The 22,334-nt window shown below is 34.4% G+C and overlaps 1 protein-coding gene across 1 annotated transcript; it reads left to right on the top strand.

Annotated features, from left to right (window-relative positions):
• Positions 1-10,160: 10,160 nt before the first annotated feature.
• On the top strand, positions 10,161-19,357 carry LOC136220789 ((+)-neomenthol dehydrogenase-like). The gene is made up of 5 exons (XM_066008599.1): positions 10,161-10,214; positions 11,817-12,063; positions 14,212-14,277; positions 14,743-14,934; positions 18,663-19,357. Exons 1-5 carry the CDS (start codon positions 10,195-10,197, stop codon positions 18,975-18,977), a joined length of 840 nt encoding a protein of 279 aa, XP_065864671.1. The 5' UTR covers positions 10,161-10,194; the 3' UTR covers positions 18,978-19,357.
• Positions 19,358-22,334: the final 2,977 nt, after the last annotated feature.

Here is a 22,334-nt window from a genome sequence, read left to right as displayed (position 1 = left end):
TTGCTTTCTCAGGTGCGACCCCCGTGATGTCCTCGGTGCACTAGGCGAAAACATCCGAATGCTCCGTTAGGACAGCCTTGATTTCATCGGCCAGCGGGGAGGTGAGCTTCGTTCCCATTTTCACTATCATGTTATCCCCGAGGATACAGTCATCGACTGGTTCAATGGGCACGAGATTGTAACCCCTCATGTCCATCAGTCCGTCCTCTAAGTAGAGCGATGTTCGAGGTTGAGTTGCCTCCCACTGCAGCTTTTTGGCCAGCATACGGTCACCCTGGACGGTGATCTTCCCACGCGGGGAGGGCAACGTCAAGCACAACTCAGAGATATCCACCGCGGCCCTCAGGGCGGCCAGGAGAGGCCTTCCGATAATGGCATTGTAAGCCAGGGGGATATCGACCACCACCCATTCCGCGGTATTCTCGACTTCTTCTACCCCTTCGGCCAAGATAGTTGGTAGTGTTATAACTCCCTTTACCGGCACTTCGATTTCTGAGAGGCCGACTAGGGGGAAAGTCCCGGCCCGGAGGGCGGTCCGAGTATTCTTCATGGCGCGGAGAGCCGCCCAGGTGAGCAGGTTCACTGAACTTCCGGTGTCGACAAGCACTCGGTGAGTTTTAAAACCTGCGATGCTAATAGTGACAACAAGGGCCTCCGAGTGGCTAGTTCGGAGTGGAGGCTGCACTGTTAACGTCTGTCCGATCGCCTTTCTCTTTCGGGAGCACTCGGGCTGTGCGGAAAGTGCCGGTGCTCCCTCCCTTATGACGTGTATTTCTCCATGGTACCTTGGCCTCTTCGGCTCCTCTGCTCGCCCCGCCTCCATTTGCTTCGGGCTCTGCTCTCTTTGCCTGCTCGCCCTTGGTGGTGCCCCCTGCTCCGTGATTCGCTCGACCTCTTTCTGTAGTTGATAGCAGTTATCCGTGGAGTGTCCAGAGGATCTGTGATACTTGCAGTACTCCTTTTCTGCCCGGGTTTTGCCCTTGTCACCGACCGGAACCTGCTGTGTGAACCGACAAGGCTGATGCTGAGTGGCGTAATGCACCTCCCTGCCCCGGGATCGGTCCCCCCTTCGCTCCGGGTTTGCGCGCTCAGCACGAGCCGGATAGGGCATCGGAGCCTCCTTGCGGACTCGGACCTCCTCACGCGATTCCAGGGCCGCTCTGCTTCTCTCTTGCTTGTGTGTGTCGCCTTTGGCCTTATCCCTCTCTGTCTCCTCGTATCCGGCGGGTCGGTCACAGTCATCGTATCGAACAAACGTTTGTGCCATGGTCATCAGTTCTTCGAAAGATCTGGGCATCTTTCGGAAACACTTCTGCTTTAGAGGCTCGCACGTGGTCCCCTTTGCTAAGGCGTCATGGGCCACCTCCAGGTTGAGGCCTTTGACTTGCGAGGCCATGTGATGAAACCTTGATAGGAAATTGTGCAGAGGCTCGGTTGCTCGCTACTTAAGACCGTTGAGGTCCGAACTGATTTTCCTGACCTTTGCCGCTGCGGCAAATCGGGAGAGAAAAAGGTCCTTCAGGAGATCAAAAGAATTGATGGACTCCGGGGCAAGTCCCTGATACCATTCCTGCGCGCTGGATGAGAGAGTGGTGGGGAAGACCTTACACATGATGTCTTCGTCTTTTGAGTATAAATTTATGGTGCTCATGAATGACGCCACATGATCGTTAGGATCCTCGGTCCCTGAATATTGGGCCAGCCGAGGAGCTTTCCAGTCATGCGGGAACCTTTTTTCGATAATCCTTTGCACCAGTGGCGTTTTGCTGGAGGTAATGCTCCCTCCCATTACACCCCCGAGTGCCCTTTTATCGAGAAAACGTTGAATTTTCAGTTCCAGCAACTCCTCGCTTTCCGTGGTTGTAGCTCCCGCTCGCCGCTCCTCGCCTTCTCTGGTGACTCCGGCTCCGGCTTCTCTTCCCGCTATGATTGCTGCTTCCGGGGCCTGCTCAGGGAGGGCCCCTGTCACACCCGACCCTAAACGACCTCAATCAACATCGGGCGTGAAATAGAAAGATCACAATCAACACCTAATAGTCTCCAAATTATCCAAATGTCATAAATATCACACTTTTCAAAACTTCCTCTTAGATATATTCTAAACAAATTCATATTCCTATTACATTAAAACCTCAACATATTTACCAACTTCATCATATTACAATTAAATACTAAAGTTCTAATTATAATTCTAGCAATAAGCAACAACTTCCGATCCTCGCGTAATCGGGGGTAACCTTCTCTACATCCTGTACTTTCTTACCTAAAAACATTAAAACATTTGAAAACGTGAGACAGCAATCTCAGTAAGCAATTATCAACTACATAAAGTACTTATACTCAAAATAACTATATATATATATATATTTTAAATTCTCAAAATGCATCACATAAAATTCATATTCTTAAAAATGATCTTTTTTATGGGTTAAACCATAAGAAAATACTCAAAATAGTACCTTTAACCAAATATGCAATTTAAAATATCAAGTTTGCTATCATTTCTCAAAATACCACACATAGTCAAAACGTAAATCACTGTATTAAAACACTTAATATAAAACTCATATCCAAAATAGCTATATATATTTTATTTGTTTAAAATCTCAACTATACAAAATAATTAGGTTTGCAATTAACCATTTGCCCAAATCAACCGTAAATCAATAAATACTTGATAAATCGTATTTCGATAAATACTCCATAAACTGTATCTCAATAAATACTTCATCAACTGTATATCAATAAATATTTCAGAAACCGTATATCAATAAATAATTCGTAAACTGTATCCATTCGAGAGATAATCCCCGTATATATCAACCCCCACAATATAATAGAATCGAGATATCTCATAATTTGCCTAGCCCGCATGGTCTTACTCAACACTTCTTTGCCATACCCGATAGGTCTTTCAACTGTGTACACAAGCCGTATTTCTCACTAAATAGGACTTTAATTAATGCCACCTATCCGGATTACTCTTGATGGATACTAAAAACCTTATAATTTCATAATATAACTTAAAATCAGAAATATATCATAAATCAACATCATAAAGTTTCCAAGTACTTTTCTCAATCAATTTCCAAAATATTCAATCATAAACCATAATTGTACTAAAATCACCAATAAATAATTTAAAAATATATTATCAATACTAACTTCAATTTCTTAAAAATAAGCACATAAATCATCTTATATAAAAACTTTATTCATAAATCATAAAATTATCAAAAATAATATTTTAACCATCTTAAAATTAAATATTAACTTAAGACATAAAATTTATAAAGATCACTTAACATATATGTATAGATAATCAAAATCATAAAAAGGTAGTTGATAAATTACTTACCTTATGAGATTAAGAAAAATATCATGATCATACAATGAACTCTTTCTTTTCTTTTTTCCTTTTTCTTTCAACTATGGCTTTAATCCACCATCTTTAAGGTGAACTAAAAATGCCTCTATCATTTTCTTTTATTTAGGATTTTCCAGGAAAGAATTAAAATGTCCATCTCTCCCTCCCTCTCTTGGTAAACTTGTATTTATATATCTATATATTTGATGAATGATTAATTATATAGTGCTTATTCCATATGGCACTTTGTGGAATTAACTTTGAGACATGTGGTAGGACACTAGTCATTTTGCATGCTACCCAATAGGTCCCTTTTTTTATTATTTTTTTTTGTATTTTTTTTATTATTATTATATATTCATATATGATGGCATTTTTTTTTTCCTTTTAAATTCAACCACATCCATTTAATCCATAAAATTCATTCATGTAGATGATGATGATGATAATAATAATAATAATAATAATAATAATAATAATAATAATAATACAACCTAGGTGTGAATTTATTTTAACAACAATATTTTTTTTTGAAGACTTTTAACAACAATATTAGGTTCTTTTATTTCATTTAAAAAAATGTAAGGTAACTATTAACAACAATTATATATTACTAATTGAGAAAATATTAATTAAGATCTTTTTAATCATAATTTCTTTTAAAACTTACCTTAAATTTTAAATTTTTCACATAAAATATTGAATTAACATAAAAGTATTGAGTTAACTTTAATAGTATAAAAACCCAAATAATTAATAAATAAATAAAACATTTATCAAAGTAATTACATGTGTCAAACATGCAACCCTTATAGACATGCAAGATGCCAATTCATATGTTTTGAATTCATCAAAATGACATGTATCTTTTATATGTTTTATTTATTTATTTATAGATATATTACATATAATTTATTTTAAGTAGATAATAAATTATTACCATTTAACTTATATTTAATATTAAGTATTCCACTAACTTTATTACTTGTCTAATTATTTCTTTAATCACACTTTAAAATGAAATATAGTCGTATATGAATTTGATCTCCATAATAAATATTCCTAAATGTCTACACGCATGTATACGGATTCAATTATCTATCTATCCTAATTGAAAGTATCAATATTAGTCCGCCTAATTAATAATTTATTTTAAAGTTCACTCCAAACTTTCAATTTATATATAAACACCTCAAATTAGATTCTATACTATCTCCATAATACGAAATCAATTCATTAATCATTTAGTATATGATAAATCTATCACCGAAAATAAAAATTACGGACACGGACGTTACAGCCCCTTCCCTCTGTAACTCTGCCGCCTCCTTGAGGTATTGCCAAATTTTGGCATTCTCCTCCTGCAGGCTTCTCTGTTGGTCAATGATCTTCATCTGAGCCGCCGTGTGCACGACCTGCGTAGTTTGAAAACCTTGGATTGCGCTGAGGAGTTGAGTGGCGTTGAAGGCTTCTTCTTCTTCCGAGCCTACCTCCTCCATCAAAGGGCCAAGGTTTCTGGGGGAGATCAGAAGGCTCTGGATCACGCCTCCGGCGTGAGTCATGGAGCTGGTCGCTCCAGCTTCGGGTACCACCGAGTCATTAGGGGTTTACATCTTGTTTGAAGATCCAGAGTCACTTGTAGTCCACGTTCACCGCACCAAATAATTAGGTATGCGAACACAGTGATCCTGGTCTCCGGCGGTATATTCTGGCTTACCGATGGCTCGTCCCTGCGCCGGGAAGGGTCCCTACGGATACTCCGACGAGCAAGACAGTTAGTCGCTCAAGGAAATCTATTAAATGAACTGTGCAAGTGATTGAAAAGAATTACCCGCCCCCAGCTTATAATGTGAGCTGTGTATTTATAGAGGGTGCTTGGGCCCTGAGCCCTTCTGCCTTTTGGGCCTTCTTGGGCCTTTTACTCATATCCCAAATCAATAAGTATAGACGATATGAACAAAGAATATTCATAAGGAATGCCTAAACTAACAAATCGACCTTTGGTTCGATATTGCAGAAGAAATAAATCCCCGGCAACGGCGCCAAAAACTTGATGCGCCTCCCGTTAAAGAAGGCTCACTAAGGGATAAGTGTACCCCGTCGTTATCAAGTAATAAAATCTGGAAAGTCCAGGTATCGAATCCATAGGATTTATTTACTACAAGTATCGGGCTACTTGGTCTCATGTGTTATCTAGGCTGTGTGGGTTTTGAGTTTGTTTTGATTAAGTTAACCTACTCCTAGTTGAAGTATTCTACTTCTAGCTAAGTTATACTAATTCGAACTAAGTTATTCTACCCCTAACTAAGTTATTCTACTCCTAATTAAGTTATTCTACTCCTAAGTGATCTTTCACTAATGCAATTACCCGAAGGAATATGGTATGAACAATAATGATGAAGATAGATTATTAGGTCAATAGATTAAAAACCTAATCTAAGTCACTTGTATTCAAGGCGATTAACCCTACTTACCCTCCTGAAGTCTCTAGTGCGTGATTCCCTTGTAAGGCCGAAACTAGGTCTAAGGCTCAACAATTTGGGCTTAATCAACTAAGAGGTCGTCAATCTCCTAGGCTCTGACTAGGTTAGATTCAGCTCGCAATATGTGCCTACTAGATTTTGGGGCTTTTGAATGAGTTAAACCAATTGAATAAAGCGTAAGACAAAGATTAAACAAATAATCATAGAACAAAATAAGAGGTAAAATATCATTAAAGGCAAAGAATATTGTCACGGGATACAATTAGCCTAGGATTTATAGACTGTATCAAAGGGTACAAACATAGTAAGATAAAAGGTGATAAGAAAATCCCTTTCAGAGAACCTGTCTACCCTGCAGATGGCTTCATAGGTCTTAAGGACGGACCTTGAATAATCCTCGGTAGATGGAGCTTTAGAGCTTCGGAGCTTCTTCAATGGAGGTTGAAGGAGATGGAGAAGGTGGAGAGAATTCTTCAAGGGTGAAAAGCTAAGGTAATTTACAAGAATGAAAGATATCTAATTTACAATTGAAAAGTCCTATTTATAGATGCGGTTCGGGCCCTCTTTCTGACCTAATTCGTATCCTTTTGCAGGTGAAAAGTCGTGGGGTTAATCGTGGCTTCGTGGGACCGGGAATCAGTCTTTTGACTGATTCCCGAAGGGCAGCTCGCCGAGCTGGGCGCCAGCTCGGCGAGCTAGCCTTGCACAGGCCAGCTCGTCGCGAGCTGGCCCCTGAGGGTCAGCTCGGCGAGCTGGCCAACGAAGGCCAGCTTGACGCGAGCTGGTCATGCCAGCTCGCCCGAGCAGGTCCGAGCAGGCCCCTTGAATATAATAACGTAAATAAGATAAATAAGGATAAAAGACAAAACGATATTTATTTCTTATGATAATGGAAGAAAATACCTTAAAAAATCGAATGGAATGAAACGGAACTATAAAGTAAGCGATGACTAAGCTAGAGCTAAAATTGATAATATTACACAGGACAAAAAGCTCTCATTTATAGTGCTCATGGTCGCGCTCTAGTCCAAATAGGTCTTCTAGCCTTGTTAAATCAGATTGGAGTTAAATCAAATTGGGCTTCTTAAAGTAGAGTTGCGATAGGAATTGATTTACTAATTTACCGTAGCTCGTCGAGCTACTTTGGTTTTTGAGGCCTTATTCTGATCAACAATGTTCACATGGACCTTAATGACCAAACGAATTTGGACATACACCATTTGATTTAGGCTTATTCAATTTAAACCTTAAGATGTTTTGAATTTCCACTCTAGGGTTCTAATAAACCTAAATCTAACGATGAATAACCGAATACTACATGGTCATTAAGGTCCATATAGTCAAAATCGTGTCCCAATATCGGCTTGAGAAAAACTATTAGTGATAAGTAGGGTTGTAATCGACCCGAGCCGAGCTTTGACCTGCTCAAGCTCGGCTCGCTATAAAATTAACGAGCTTGAGACCGAATCGAGTTTGCTATAAAATTAACGAGCTCGAGTCCGAGCCGAGCTTTGGCTTGCTCAACGAGCTCGAGCCGAGCTTCGACCTTGTTTCGAGCCCAAAATCCTCTGTGGACTTGGTTCATTAAGAAAATTATTTAACCATGAATTGTTTGTGAGTAAATCGTTAATTATATTTGTGAAGTTTGCTCGAAAATAACTCTTCAATTTTGCACATAAACAAGCTCACAAGCAAAGTTCATGAATAAATAAACAAGATGCTTACAAATAGTTCGTCTATTAGTCATTTATTATGTTTGTGAACGAAGTCATCTAATAGCAAATGAAATAATATTAAGTTTAGATATTTGTGAACTAACACGAAACTATATAGTTTTCCACAAAACTAAAATTTGTTCATAAATGTTCTAATCGAGCCTGCTCGTGAGCTTTCGAGCCGAGCTTTGGCCTGCTCAAGCTCGGCTCGTTTACGAACCGAACCAGTGAATCACAAGCGGCTCGTTTACAAATCGAGCCGAATCGAACTAAGCTTTTATCGAGTCGACCATCGAGCTGCTCATAAGCGGCTCAGCTCATTTACACACCTAGTGATAAGGTTCACTTATTGATCTTTATTTTTGCTATTATTTATCTTGAAATAATACATTATCTATCCCATTCCTTTGTATTTATGTATTCTATGCAACCCATGATGGAACTATCAATTAATTAATTCAACATGAATATTGCCGAATGGTTTGAATGATGTCGTTTTGTGTTGTCCCTTTAATTCGCACCACAAAAGGTTATAAAGTTGTTCCTTTTAAGAAAATTACACATGAAAAAGTTAAAAATTCCCATTAAATTTTATGCACTATGTTTATTTTATACCAATGAAAGGAATCATTTAATATATAATTAATATCATATTAATTAATTCAATATAGGATAAAGGATAAAACATAATTGAAATGTTTATATTATCATAAGCCATCCTCATGATGCCTCCTATGAAACTATTATATATAATAAGGATAAGGACGGTGTTTGGAGGAATAAAAATGTACCAAATAGTATAAATTTGACTCTAACGTTTTTTTGGTAAGAAAGGAAAGGAAAAAAACAAAACCAACAAAAAATCTACACCGGGATCAGTCTAGGAAGGCTGACTTCAATCCTATCCTCTAGGAGAGAAGGCAAAAGAAAAGAAGGAGGAACAGGTAGGGTAGAAACACCTAACATTCTCCCATGCCCAGCAGCTGCTAAGCGATCCGCCACGCGGTTTTGCTCCCTAAAAATATGGGAGAAATTAAGATACTCAAAGGCAGGACGAAGCCTCAAAATAAGATTAATTTTAGTTGTATGTTATTGAAAATTTGATTTGAATATTGAAACGTTATGAAACATTCCTAGAAAGAATCCTTTATACGTCGATCAATGTCATGCTTCAGATCAGGATGATTTTCAGAAACCGTTCGATTCGAGTTACGAGATATCCCCTAAAGATGGTACCATCCGGCCAAAAACGTTTTTAAGAAAATGCAGATTTAGCCATAACGTATAAAATGGTATAAATTTAACTCTAATGTTTCTAAGACCAGTTTTAGCCGTATATTACCAAAAATTTTGAAAAAGTTGATTTGACTGTTATTTATGTCTAAGATATTTATTATCTTACTAATATATTTAAAAATATTATTAAAATGCTAATTATGTCTGATACATATAAATTAATCACAATATTTTTTTTTATAAAAGTGTCTAAAATGTGTACTGTGTTACTAATATAATTACAAATAACCAACAAAAAAATGTATTAAACTAATTCAGTTTATTAATAAACTTGTCTGGAATGTCCAGTGTGACAGTTAAATAATAACTAAACTAACATTTTTATATTTTCGATAATGTATGATTAAAATTAATCTTATTTAAAAAAGTTAAGGTTAAATTTATATAATTTCATGTGATAGGACCAAATCTGCACTTTTTAAAAAACATCGTAGTCAAATTTTTCCCTTATCCTTATATAATATCTTGTACAATATCTGATGGGATGAATTACACCTATGTCTACTGAATTTTTACTTTTTTACTTATTTTCACGGTATGACCACTAAACTTCAAAATATAACACTTTCTAATATTATACCTACTAAAATTTAATCAATGCTTGAAAATTACCGTTAAAGACCTCAAAATGAAAATATTTAGGAATTAAAGTTGTTTAGAACGACATTTACCATGAAACCATATTTTTTTTATTTTCCAAAATAACCATTTCTGGAGCTTTCTCTTTCTAGAAATTCACTTTCTCTCTCTCCTAATCAAACAATACTCAAATAACCTTAAAACAAAAATTTCAATGAATTAAAATTAAAATTTCTTAGAACATCGTCAATTCTTGAATTTTTTTATTCTAAGGTCGTCAAGAGTCATTTTGAGGGGAAATTATTAGAAGCATCTGGTTCTCATTGTCAAATGGAAGACCTCACATACATCTTTTGTCATGTGTAACATGGACCCATATTTATTATAAGAGATCCCACTATTTTAATTATTAAGTAGTGTCACAATACACGTGTCCAAATGTGAATTGAGGTCTTCCAAGTGATATGAAAGACCAGATGCTTAATATAAGAACTCCATTTTGAGGCGTTGATTGAAATATAGTGGTCATAATGTTAGAAAGTGTAAAACTTTGTTACTTTTATATTACGTTTTGAAGTTTAGTGGTTATACTGTAAAAATTAGTAAAATCCAATGACCATGAGTGAAATTTACCCGAATATCTTGTACAGTATTTGATGCTATATATATATATATATATATATATAATTTCTCTTTGTGATTCATTTGCCTTTAAATTACTAAGAAAGCTATACCTTGTTTCATTTATACATCAATGGGGAAAGAGAGCAAGAGGTAATCATAATCATTGATAAGTTATTTTGCACGAAAACTCTTCTTTATTATCGTTTCCGCGTTTTCTGTCCGCTTTCATTTTCGTTTCTTTTACGTTTCCATCACCATTCCATAGCTAATTTTTCTTAGAAATATGGGTTTCATGTTTCAGTTATGTTGATGAGAATCAGTTAAGTTTAATTTTAGGGAAAACTAAAAAAAATAAACCTTGTAGTTCGGGTCATTTCCGCTGTGAAATCATCAAAAGCTCTGTTTCCTTCCTCGCAGTAGTTCCCCAAATCTGACCCAATGAACAACAAGTTCAAAGATTACGCTATAAATATCCACTTTTCCCTGTATCAATATCTGTTTCCGTTTCCCGTTTCTATTATGTTGATGAGAATTAGTTAAAATTCTGTTATGTTGATGAGAATTAGTTAAATTTAATTTTAAGGAAAAAGTACAAAAATAAACGTTGTAATCATCCACGTACAAAAATTATCAAAAGCTCTGTTTCCTTCCTCGCCGTAGTTCCCGAAATCTGACCCAATCAACGACGCATTCAAAGATTATGCTATAAATATCCACTTTTCCCAGCATCGGCTTCCGTTTCCGTTCTGTTTCCGGTTTTCGGTTTCTGTTATGTTGATGAGAATTAGTTAAGTTTAATTTTAGAGAAAAGTACAAAAATAACCTTGTGAGATGGGACATTCTTGTTCCATTCATAGATATGAAATTACCAAAAACTCTGTTTCCTTCCTCTATGTAGTTCCCAAAATCTGACCCAATCAACAACACATTCAAAGATTATGCTATAAATATCCACTTTCCTCAGTATCTGTTTCCGTTTCCGTTCTGTTTCCCGTTTCCGGTTATATTGATGAGAATTAGTTAGGTTTAATTTTAAGAAAAAATATAAAAATAAATCTTATGGTTTGGATCATCTCTGTTCGGTCCATAGATGTGAAATTATCAAAAGCTCGTTTCCTTGCTCGCAGTAGTTCCCAAAATCTGACCCACTCAATCAACAACACATTCAAAGATTATGCTACAAATCTCCATTTATGTACTTTTCTCAGTATCAGTATCCGTTTCCGTTTCCGTTTTTGTTTTCCGTTTCCCGTTTCGATTATGTTGATGAGAATTAGTTAAGTTTAATTTTAAAGAAAGGTACAAAAATAAACCTTGTGATTTGGATCATTCCCGTTCAATCAACAGATGTGAAATTATAAAAAAAAACTCTGTTTCCTTCGTTGTGGTAGTTCTTGAAATCTGACCCAATCAACAAAACATTCAAAGATTATGCTACAAATATCCCCTTTTCCCAGTATCAGTATCCATTTCTGTTTCTGTTTCTATTTCCGTTTCTGTTTCTATTTCCGTTTCTGTTTCTGTTATGTTGATGAGATTAGTTAAAATTCTTGATGAGAATTAATTAAATTAATTTTAAGAAAAAATACAAAAATAAACTTTGTGGTTTGGGTCAATTATGTGAAATTACAACAACACATTCAAAGATTATGCTAAAAATATTCACGATGTTTATTTTTGTACTTTTTTCGATATCAGTATCCGTTTCTGTTTCCGTTTCTGTTCCGTTAAGTTTAATTGATATGTTTTCAGGTACGGTGTAGTGACGGGAGGAAATAAGGGGGTTGGATATGAAGTTTGTAAACAGTTAGCTTCAAAAGGGATAATGGTGATTTTAACAGCAAAAGATAAGAGAAGTGGTCTTGAAGCTGTTGATAAACTTAGAGAATGTGGTTTTTCTGATTTTGTGGTTTTCCATCAACTTGATGTTGCTGATTCTGAGAGTATTGATACTCTTGCTAGTTTCATCAAAACTCAGTTCGGAAAGCTCGATATCTTGGTAAGCTTTTTTACTCTTCTTCAGTAACGGATCTAGGATTTACTGATAGTGAGTATTAATAATGGCCTCTCGTGATTTGTGGATGTTAAATTGGAATTCTTTGAGGTGTTTTTACATTAAAAAATATAATGCCCCGTTGGAATTTTTGACCTTTTTCGGTGATTAAAATTTAATTCGGAAAGCTTGATATCTTGGTATGTTTTTTTACTCTTCTTCTGTAACGGATTTAGGATTTACTGATAGTGAGTGTTCATGATGGTTTCTAGTGATTTTTGGATGTTAGATTAGATTTTTTTTTGTGTTTTTGCATTAAAAACAAATTTAAAGCCTCTTATACGGTTTTTATGGACCTTTTGACCTTTTTCGACGATCAAAAGTCAGTTCGGAAAGCTTGATATCCTGGTATGTTTTTTACTTTCGTCCTTAAATTTGAAAATGTAACATAAAAACTACTCAATTTTGACCACTTTAGTAGTAGGTTTTTTTTTTTTTTTTTGAGATCATTTTAAGTGTTATTGATTAAAAGGGATAAAGTGCAAAAATATCTCCAACGGTTACAGCCAGGAACAATTTTACCCATAACGTCGAAAATAGTGCAATTTTACCCCTAACGTTGGCTGTCAAGAGCAATTTTAACCCCTAACATTGTCAAGTTGGGTCAATTTGAGAAATTATTATAAAACAGATATATTTTGTTCCTTATTCTGCAATAATTGCATATCAGTTTGTTTAAAAAAAAAGATTTCATATTTTCTGTGGTTTAATAACATAATTGGAGATTAATATTTATAAATTCGGCGAAATATTTTGATTTTTTTTGTCCACCTCATACAATAGATAGTATATTTTTTAATTTTTTAAATTTTTTTTCACATCTAATCATATGTTTAGGATATATTACTAATTAGTGATAAAATGACTCACATGTGAAGTGTAGATGATAAGATTACTGACCGAGAAGAATTTTGATGAATTAATTCTCAAATTGGCTCAATTTGACAACATTAGGGGTAAAATTACTCTTGGCTACTAACGTTGGGGTAAAATTGCACCATTTTAGACATTAGAGGTAAAATTGCTCTTGACGGTAAACGTTAGAAGTATTTTTGCATCTTATCCCTTGATTAAAAGAAAGAAAACAAATATTTAGAGGGATTGCTTTAAAAATAGTGATTTTATAAAATAAAACCTGGTTTTATAGTAAATATTGAATGAAATTTCACTAATTGGATAGATCATGAGTTAAATATGATAAAATAATAGTTGACCACAGAGGGACCTGAGTAAATATTCCAATCATATAGAAAAGCAGCAACATAGTTATAAATGCTTTGACACTAATCACCGGAAAAATACTGAAAATTTTATATAATCGTGCATAGTGTTTTAATTTTTTATATAAAAATAGTTAAAAAAATATTTAATGTAACACTTATGTATGAATGGCCACCATAAATATTTATGGTCAGTGAATTTTGGATCCGTTGCACCAGAAAAGTGGCCAAGCAAGGGAGAAGAACAGAAAATTTGTTTATGGGTTAGTGAATTGGTTGGGTTTTGGTGAGAAATATATAGTTTTATTATGCAAGTGGTTAAGGTATAGTGCTGTTCAATGCGAATTTTGATTTGTGTGTAAATGCTCAAATTAATTAATTATTATAATCCAATTGAATTATTGGTCTAATCCACTATTGAGAAACTCCCAAATTTATTCATTTGTTTATTACAGGATAAGGTTGGAGTAATTTTACTCTTAACATTTAAAATTATACGGTTTTACTTCTAATGTTAGTTCTACCTCTAATGTTAGCTGTTAAGAGTAAATTATATTAGTTCAATTTTAGACATTATTATAAATATAAATATTTTGTTCCTTATTTTCCATCCATTGCATATAAGTTGGTTTTAAAAAAAGATTTCATATTTTTTATGATTTAATAATAGAATTGGAGATTAATATTTATAAATTCGATAAAATATTTAATTTTTTATTGAACTTATACAAACGATTGTACATTTTTTTAATTTTTTTCACGTATATTTGTGATTTATTACAAACGATTGATAAAATCACCTAAATTTTGTTTTTTTAACTATTTTCCATACAGTTTGACTAGTGAGAGCTCTAACCTTTTCCTAATTGGGCAGGTAAATAATGAAGGTGTCAGTGGAGTTGAAGTTGATGGTGGCTGTTTAAGAGCTCATAATCCTCAGGCAAGTTCTATTATTAATATTTTTTTTTGGTAGAATCTATTATTAATATGATTAGTAAATAATTTATTTTATCGAATTTAAAAATATTAATCTTCAAATTATAAAATTTCAAAAATGTAAAAAAATAATAAGTAATATGTAATATATGCAGAATATAAAAAAAACAAAGCTGTGTATTTTTAATAATGTCTAAAATTAATTAAACTTGTCAACATTAGAAATAAAATTACTTTTGATTGTCAACGCTAAGTAAAACAACATCATTTTAGAAGTTAGGAGTAAAATTATTTTTAACAGTAGGCATTAGAGTTATTTTTGCATTTTATCTAAAAAAGAAAAGAAATAAAACTTTAAATTCCATGTCCAAAATTTACAAAATCGCTAATTTGGTTGTTCCTTCTCATCTTTTGTAGTGAATCCATCACTACTTATAATAAATATAATTTTATTTTTTTACTAATGCAGGAAGGTGGAGAAGTAAAATGGAGTGAAATAAAATGGAGTGAAGTGATGAAACAAACATATGAATTAGCAGAAGAATGTTTAAAAATAAATTATTATGGAGCCAAGAAGATGAGTGAGACACTTATGCCTCTAATCAAGCTATCTGATTCACCAAGGATTATAAACGTTACTTCCTCCATGGCCAAGTTGGAGGTAAATCCATCTATTTTAATTATCTGATTCACTCAAATATTTTCCAATTATTAAACAGTTTAATCTATTAAGGTGCCGTTTGGTTCGCGGAATAGAATGGAATGGAATATAATGGTTATTCCAAAGGAATAGAATAGCAAATAATGGAATAGAAATTCTTAGGAATTACTATTTCTATGTTTGGTTCATAATGGAATAGAAATTCTTAGGAATTACTATTTCTATGTTTGGTTGGTGGAATAAGGTAGAATGGAATAAATAATTTTTTTTTATTAAAAAGACAATATTATCCTCAAATGTAATTTCTTATTTATTTTAAAATTTTAATTTTTTACTATAAATTGTTCAAATATTTAATATATATTATTTTAAAAAACTATATAAAAAATAGAAAAACAGGAAACATGAAAGACGAAAAAAAAACACACAAAATATGAAAAACACAAAAAAATGTGCAAACCGTAAAAAACACAAAAACATGAAAAAATTGGAAAACACGAAAATGTGAAAAAAAAAATGAAAAACGTGAAAAAATCGAAAAACACGAAAACATGAAAAAGTGTTAAAAACACGAAAAATGCGTTTGTAACGTTTTTTTATGTTTTTCCGTGTTTCCCAAGTTTTCTTGTTTTTTCCGTTTGTTCACATTTTCGTATTTTTCACGTTTTATCATGTTATTGTGTTTTATTTTGCATTTTTTTGATTTTTCACGTTTTAGTTTTTCGGTTTTTCCCCTTTTTGTTTTTTTTCGCGTTTTTGTATTTTTCGTATTTTGTTACTTTTTCGTGTTATTCACGTTTTTCCATGTTTTTCGTATTTTTTCATATTTTTTTGTTTTTAACGTTTTCGTGTTTTGTTTGCGTTTTTCGCATTTTCATGTTTTTCACATATTGTCACGTTTTTGTGTTTTAGCATTTTTCGTATTTTTTCGCATTTTCGTGTTTTTATTTTTCACGTTTTTTAATATTTCGTGTTTTATCACTTTTTCACACTATTCCTATTTTGTGTTTTTCGTGTGTTTGCTTTTTTTTTGCGTCTTCGTGTTTTTCGTATTTGTTCACGTTTTCATGTTTTTCGCGTATTTTATTTTTTGCATATTCTCGTGTTTGTAACATTTTCACATTTTTCGTGTTTCATATTTTTCGTATTTTTACATTTTTTAACGTTTTCGTCATTTTTCCATTTTTCACGTTTTATATGATATAAATTATGGATTGACCAAAATTTATAAGATTTGGGAAAGTGATTAGAGAGAAGATTGAGGATTTAATAGGGGATAATTTTGTAAATTACAAAAATATAATATTAGGAATAGACTATTCCTAACCTAAATTGAAGAATAGCTATTCCATGAAATCAATGAATAGGGATTCCATGGAATAGCTATTCCAGAAAAAAAAATCAACCAAAGGTGGGAATAGTTATTTTTTAGGAATAGGCTATTCTATTCTCCCTCTATTCCGCGAACCAAACAAGCCCTAAAGATTAAACTGTTGAATAGAATAAAAATTACAAACAAAATAGGAAGAAAAAACAGTGTGATAGGTAAAAATATAGTGACTAATAAATTATTTACCTTATTTTATATGACATAGGTATCATATAATTCACAAAGAAATTAGGTGGCCAGATACATTTGTTGCTCTTCGTATTTAGTCTAAAACTTTAATTGTTGGTTAACTTTCAAAAGTTTGAAATGATACCCTATTTTTGTCCAATTGCATTCAATAACTCTCTATTTCTTAATAGATGTTGGATATAGAAAATGGGAGACACACTCCGCCACATGTCAAAGTGTTTGCCATGTGGCAAAAAGAATAGGGTAATTAATTTATTAGTCCCTATATTTTGATAAAACACACTGTTTAGTTCCTGTATTTTCAAAAACACATGGTAAAGTCTCTAACGTTTTTTTTGGTGAACTATTTAGTCCATAAATTTTTTCTCGGTGAATTGTTTAGTCCCTGCCGTTAGACTCTCATGAAGATTCTGTTAGTCAATTTGGATTTGTGTTCTTATTTTCCTTTATTTTCCTTTCCTTTAAACTCTAATGCATCTGAAATCAACTTTGAATGTTCTTTTTCTTGATTTTCTTCTTAATCGTGCAAATTCGTAAGCATTGGGTCTGTTCTTTTTCTTGTTCTCCATACAAATAGCTTCTTTTTCTAAATTGGATTTCCTCTTCTGAAGTTTGAAGGTAAATAGTAAAGGGTAATTTAGTCATTTCCGAAGTCATAAACGGTAAAAAATCTAACAAACGGACGGAATGACTAAACAGTTCACTGAGAAAAATGTTAGGGACCTTACCATGTGTTTTTAAAAATACAGGGACTAAACAGTGTGTTTTGTTAAAATATAGGGACTAATAAATTAATTACCCAAAAGAATATGACAAATAGAAAAATAATTAAGAACTTTTAAAATGGACTAAAATCTTATTTGGTCCCAGTGAAATTCAAAATGTTAGCATTTGGTACTTATGGAGTGATTTGGTAACATTTGGCCTTTATGATATCGTAATTTGTGACATTTGATCTCTAATATGATTTGGAAACATTTGCCATGGTATCCTAATTTGTGGTATTTGACCCATGTGTCCACTTGGATCCGTTAACTTTTCATTTATATGGTTGCTAAATACGCATAGGTCGAATATTTACCAAATCATATCATAATGGTCAAGTGTCACAAATTAGAATACCACATGGACCAAATGTTACTAAATCGTACCGGATTAAATGCTAATATTTTGAGTACCACGTGAGCGAAATAAAGCTTTAATCCTTTTAAAAGTTTACGAGAGAGTTGAAGTTTTAGAGTTTTCGAATGTAATCGAACAAGAATAGAGGGTTATCGAATGCCACTAGACAACAGGGTTACTGAATGTAACTGGACATGAATAAGATGTTATTAAATACAATTAGATGAGAATAGAGGTCATTTGAAACTTTTGAAAGTTCAAAAGAGCAGTTGAAGTTTTGGGTCGAGTATATGGGGCAACATATGAGTTAAAGCACGGTTGGTCACTGAACTTTCATGGTTGTTCACAATGGTCACTCAACTTTAATTTGTCTCATTAAATCATTCAACTTTAAATTTTGTCTCAATAAAGTCAGTCCAACTTCAAGAACAAAAAGATACTGGAAAAGTGACATGACTTCCACGCTAGCAATAGTCAATTTTCATTGCTGAATGAAACAACACGTGGCTGCCACCTAGCTGACTGAAACAACACGTGTCAGCTAGGTGGCTGTCACGTGCCGTTTCGATCAACCAGGTGACAGGCACGTGTAGTTTCGGTCAGCTATGAAACTTGACTAGTGTTGACGTGGAAGGCATGTCATATTTCTGGTGTCTTTTGCTGTTTAAGTCGTCGGAATGACTTTATTGAGATAAAATTCAAACTTATTGAATGATTTTATTGAGTCAAATTGGCAGCCATGTGTCGTTTCGGTCAACTAGGCAGCAGTCACGCATCGTTTCGATTAACAGTGAAATTGGCGTGGGAGTCACGTCATATTTTTGGCGTCCTTTCTCTCTTGAAGTCACCAAAATGACTTACTTTACTGAGATAAAATTCAAAGTTCGAATAATTTTATAGAAATAAATTGAAGTTGAGTAACCATTTTGAAGCAACTATAAACATTCAGTAATCAATGACACATTTAACCCGACATCGTATTATTAAGCCAATCATGTTATTAATTTTTTTTTTTTTTTGGGTGCAGAAAATATCAAATTCATGGGGTAAAGAGATGCTAAGTGACATTGATAAACTATCAGAAGAGAGAATAGATGAAGTTTTAAAGCAGTTTATGGAAGATTTCAAAGAAGAAAACAAAGGATGGCCAGTTTTCATGTCAGCTTATGTATTATCAAAAGTTGCTCTAAATGCTTATACACGTATCCAAGCTATGAAATTCCCAAGTTTGAGAATAAATGGTGTATGTACTGGTTTTGTTAAAACTGATATTACTTTCAACATGGGAAGATTGTGCTTTGAAGAAGGTGCAGAAACTCCATTGAACTTACTCCTCCATTGATATGGTTAACCACAGAGGCAGACGCAGGATAAAGTGACAGATGCAGGATAAAGTTACAGAAGACTAAAATTTTAAAAGGGTTTCTGGTTGGGCTAAGGGGATCGATTGGGGATTTTGACGGGATCAAAAATTCTTCACGCACTATATAAAATGTATTTTCGGATTGGCTGGAGGGTTAAAGCTCCTTCTAGCCATAGTGTCGGTCTGCTTCAGGTTAAGGAGAAACTAGTTGTTCGTAAGAAAATTATTACAATTTATGTTTGTATTTGCTTGTGTGTTATGAATGGAAATAGATTGCGTATTGATTAAACAAGTTTAATACGTGGAAATGGTATTCTAAGTTAATTTAAAATTATAGGTCGCAATTACCGAGTTTTTGTCATGTCAATTTCAAATTATTATCAAAATGAATCAACCCTAATCCAACCCAAAAACTTTGAATTTTATCCTAATAAAGTCACTCTGGCGATTTCAAGAACAAAAAGACACCGGAAAAATTATGTGGCTTCTACTTCAGCACTAGTCAACTTTCACCGCCGACTGAAACGACATGTGGCTGCTGTTGGTCCCGTGTGATTAGTTCCAGGGGGGGGGTTAGGAACTAATGTAACTTTTTCGCTAATTTAATTATACTGACTTGATAATTTTGATGAGTTTGTTAACTCAGCTTTTGGTCAGCACGGCCGATCTTGATGTAAGACAGCTTTGGTCAGATGTTGACTAAGGCTGTTTTACTTGTGAGTTGGGAATTGACACCTTTTGTGGTCAGCTTCCAACTCAGCACTCTAATTTACTCATTATCAGCTTAAATGATTTATATGCTGAGTAAATTCAACAGACAACACATGCACACACACACGCACACACACACACACACACACACACACACACATATATATATATATATATTGAGAGAGTTAGAAATTACTCAGTACGACTTATCCTGGTTCGACCTCTCCGCCTACGTCCAGTCCCCAGAGTCCTCCGGTCTTTTAGAATCCAATACTGAGCTCTTTAAAGGTAGAGCACAAACCGTTTACAAGGCAGTTGAATATGCAAGAGTACCGTCCTCTATTCTTCTACTCAACTCCTACTAAGCACTACAACCCAGTACTTAGATTTCTCTACCACTGAATGTTTACAACCAAACACTCAGCACAGCACTCTCAATATCACGATTGATACAAGTTGTTCTTTTTCAAATGAAGAACACTTTAGATGATTACAAACAATCAATCTAGCATTTACACAGGAATATAAAATGGGTGTAAGATCTCTTTCTTGTTTTTTAGTGCTTTGAACTTGTATTTTTCTCTCTTGTATTTTTCTAGTTGTTATTCGGCAATGATCCAAGGAATTTGATTGTCTTTATATAGAGGAGAATCTGGAGTTGGATCATTTGAAATGATTTAGCCGTTAAGTCCAAAATGGCTCTTTTAGGAGACAGCTTCTGGTCAGCTTCAGGTTTTGCAGGCCAATCTTATCCTCTGATTTCATCATACGTCAGACTTGTCTTCTTCCTGCAGTCATTGTCCTTTTGTGGCAGTTGTCTTTTAGCAATAATCTATTGACCCATGCATCTCGGAATGTGGTTTTTGCGTAATTCCGAGGATTCAATTATTGGTGCAGAAGGTTTGCAAAACTTGTCTTATAGTGAACGGATCTCTCATGCTGTCCTGAAGATTAACTCAGCTTCTACTTTATTCGTTGTCTTCGTTTGTTGTCAACTTCTATGCTGAGTTCTCTTTTAGTCAGTTTTGTTTTGCACGACAACTAGTGAGAGGGCTTCTGATGCTGAGTTCCATTCCACTTAGCTTTGTTGAACTTCAGGCTTCTATTCTTTGATACTGAGTTCAATTCTACTCAGTTTGTTCTTTGATCTCATGCTGACTTCGTCCTGTCTTACTTTTTATATCTTTTTGTATTTAAGTTTATACTCAACATTGAACAAACAGATTAGTACAATTAAATCAAAGCACTTAAGTTTAATTGTCTCTTAATCATGGATGATTTTGTCAAATCAAAATCTTGTGGAAAGGTGTTTCAACAAACTCCCCCATTTTGATGTTGGCAAAAATCATAATTATGGAACTCAGTTTTGAAATTCCCCACGATTGAATTATTTCTGAAATCACTCCCCCGTAAGGGTTGCATCTATTGTTCTAACTTAATTCTAAACTTTTCAAGATTGAATCGAATAGACTTAGACATGCTTATACTGACTTAGTTCAATTCTAGATGTTCCAAGATCTAGTTTAGATGAGTCTAGGTCAGTTTTCAGAAATGGTTAAATACTCAGTTTGATTCATGGATTGTTTTAGTGTTTTAATGTATACTGAGTATGTTTACTTTTACTTGTTTGTTCAATTTTGATAGATCAACTTTTAGCACATAATATTAAGCACAATATTCAGATAGTTTGGATAGAATGTTACTTATCATAGCTTAACCCATTAAGCACTCACAATATCAAGCACAAAAAATATCAATCACAAAGTACATGCTAAGTCCTAAAGTATGACTAAGCTACTTTTTCTTCTTTGAGGTAACTTGAGCTTGATGCTCAGCTTGACACTTGTCTTTTCCTTTGTCTTTACTGCCTGATGCACCACCTGCGTGCTGAGTTCCATCTTGTCTTTTCTCCCCCGTTTTGCCATCATCGGGAGGAGGAGGAAGGAAAGTATCATTTCTAGCAGCAGCAGATAAGGCGTTGGAATAACACTTCAACCTCCTTGTACTCTCACTTAGGCCATCAATAACTGGAACACAATCATCTTGAATAGATCTAGGAACCCATAGGGAGCCACTCAGCATGCTGATGAGACACTCATGTGATTTGCTGATCCAGGAGATGGACTCAGTTAGCTGGGCATAGGATTGGTGGTACATTTTGAGCACAGCTGAGTCATAGAATTGACGTTGAGCATTGGTGAAACATACTGATCGCGAAAGGCTCAGAAGTGCATCAGTATTGACGGGGTCAACATCCATCTTTTCCTTGTTTACATTTAGTAAACGCACAGCTTCACTCAGTTGATCAATGGTACACTGAGAAGTGGAGGAAATCAATTCACATGTGCAGTTCAGATCAGAGGTCAACTTTGAGAAGTATTGGTTCAACTCAATAGAAATGGCATATTCAGAATGAACCGTAGATCCAATGTTGGCCAGGTCCGTGGTCAGCTTAGCAAAGTAGTCTTTAAGCTCAGTAGAAGTAGCATACCCCGGATTGACGGCAGAGAGACTCTGGACTTTGCCTTCAAGTGCATTCATGTGGTTGACCATCATGAGCAATAGTTCTGTTATCTTGGCAATTTGGTCTTGCTTGGGTTGCTGTGTCTGGACCGTGGTCATAAC

Source organism: Euphorbia lathyris, chromosome 2 (assembly GCF_963576675.1).
Source record: "Euphorbia lathyris chromosome 2, ddEupLath1.1, whole genome shotgun sequence".
NCBI classification, from domain to species: Eukaryota; Viridiplantae; Streptophyta; class Magnoliopsida; order Malpighiales; family Euphorbiaceae; genus Euphorbia; species Euphorbia lathyris.
Note: the sequence above shows the minus strand (reverse complement) of the source record. Positions and strands in the feature narration are given on the sequence as shown.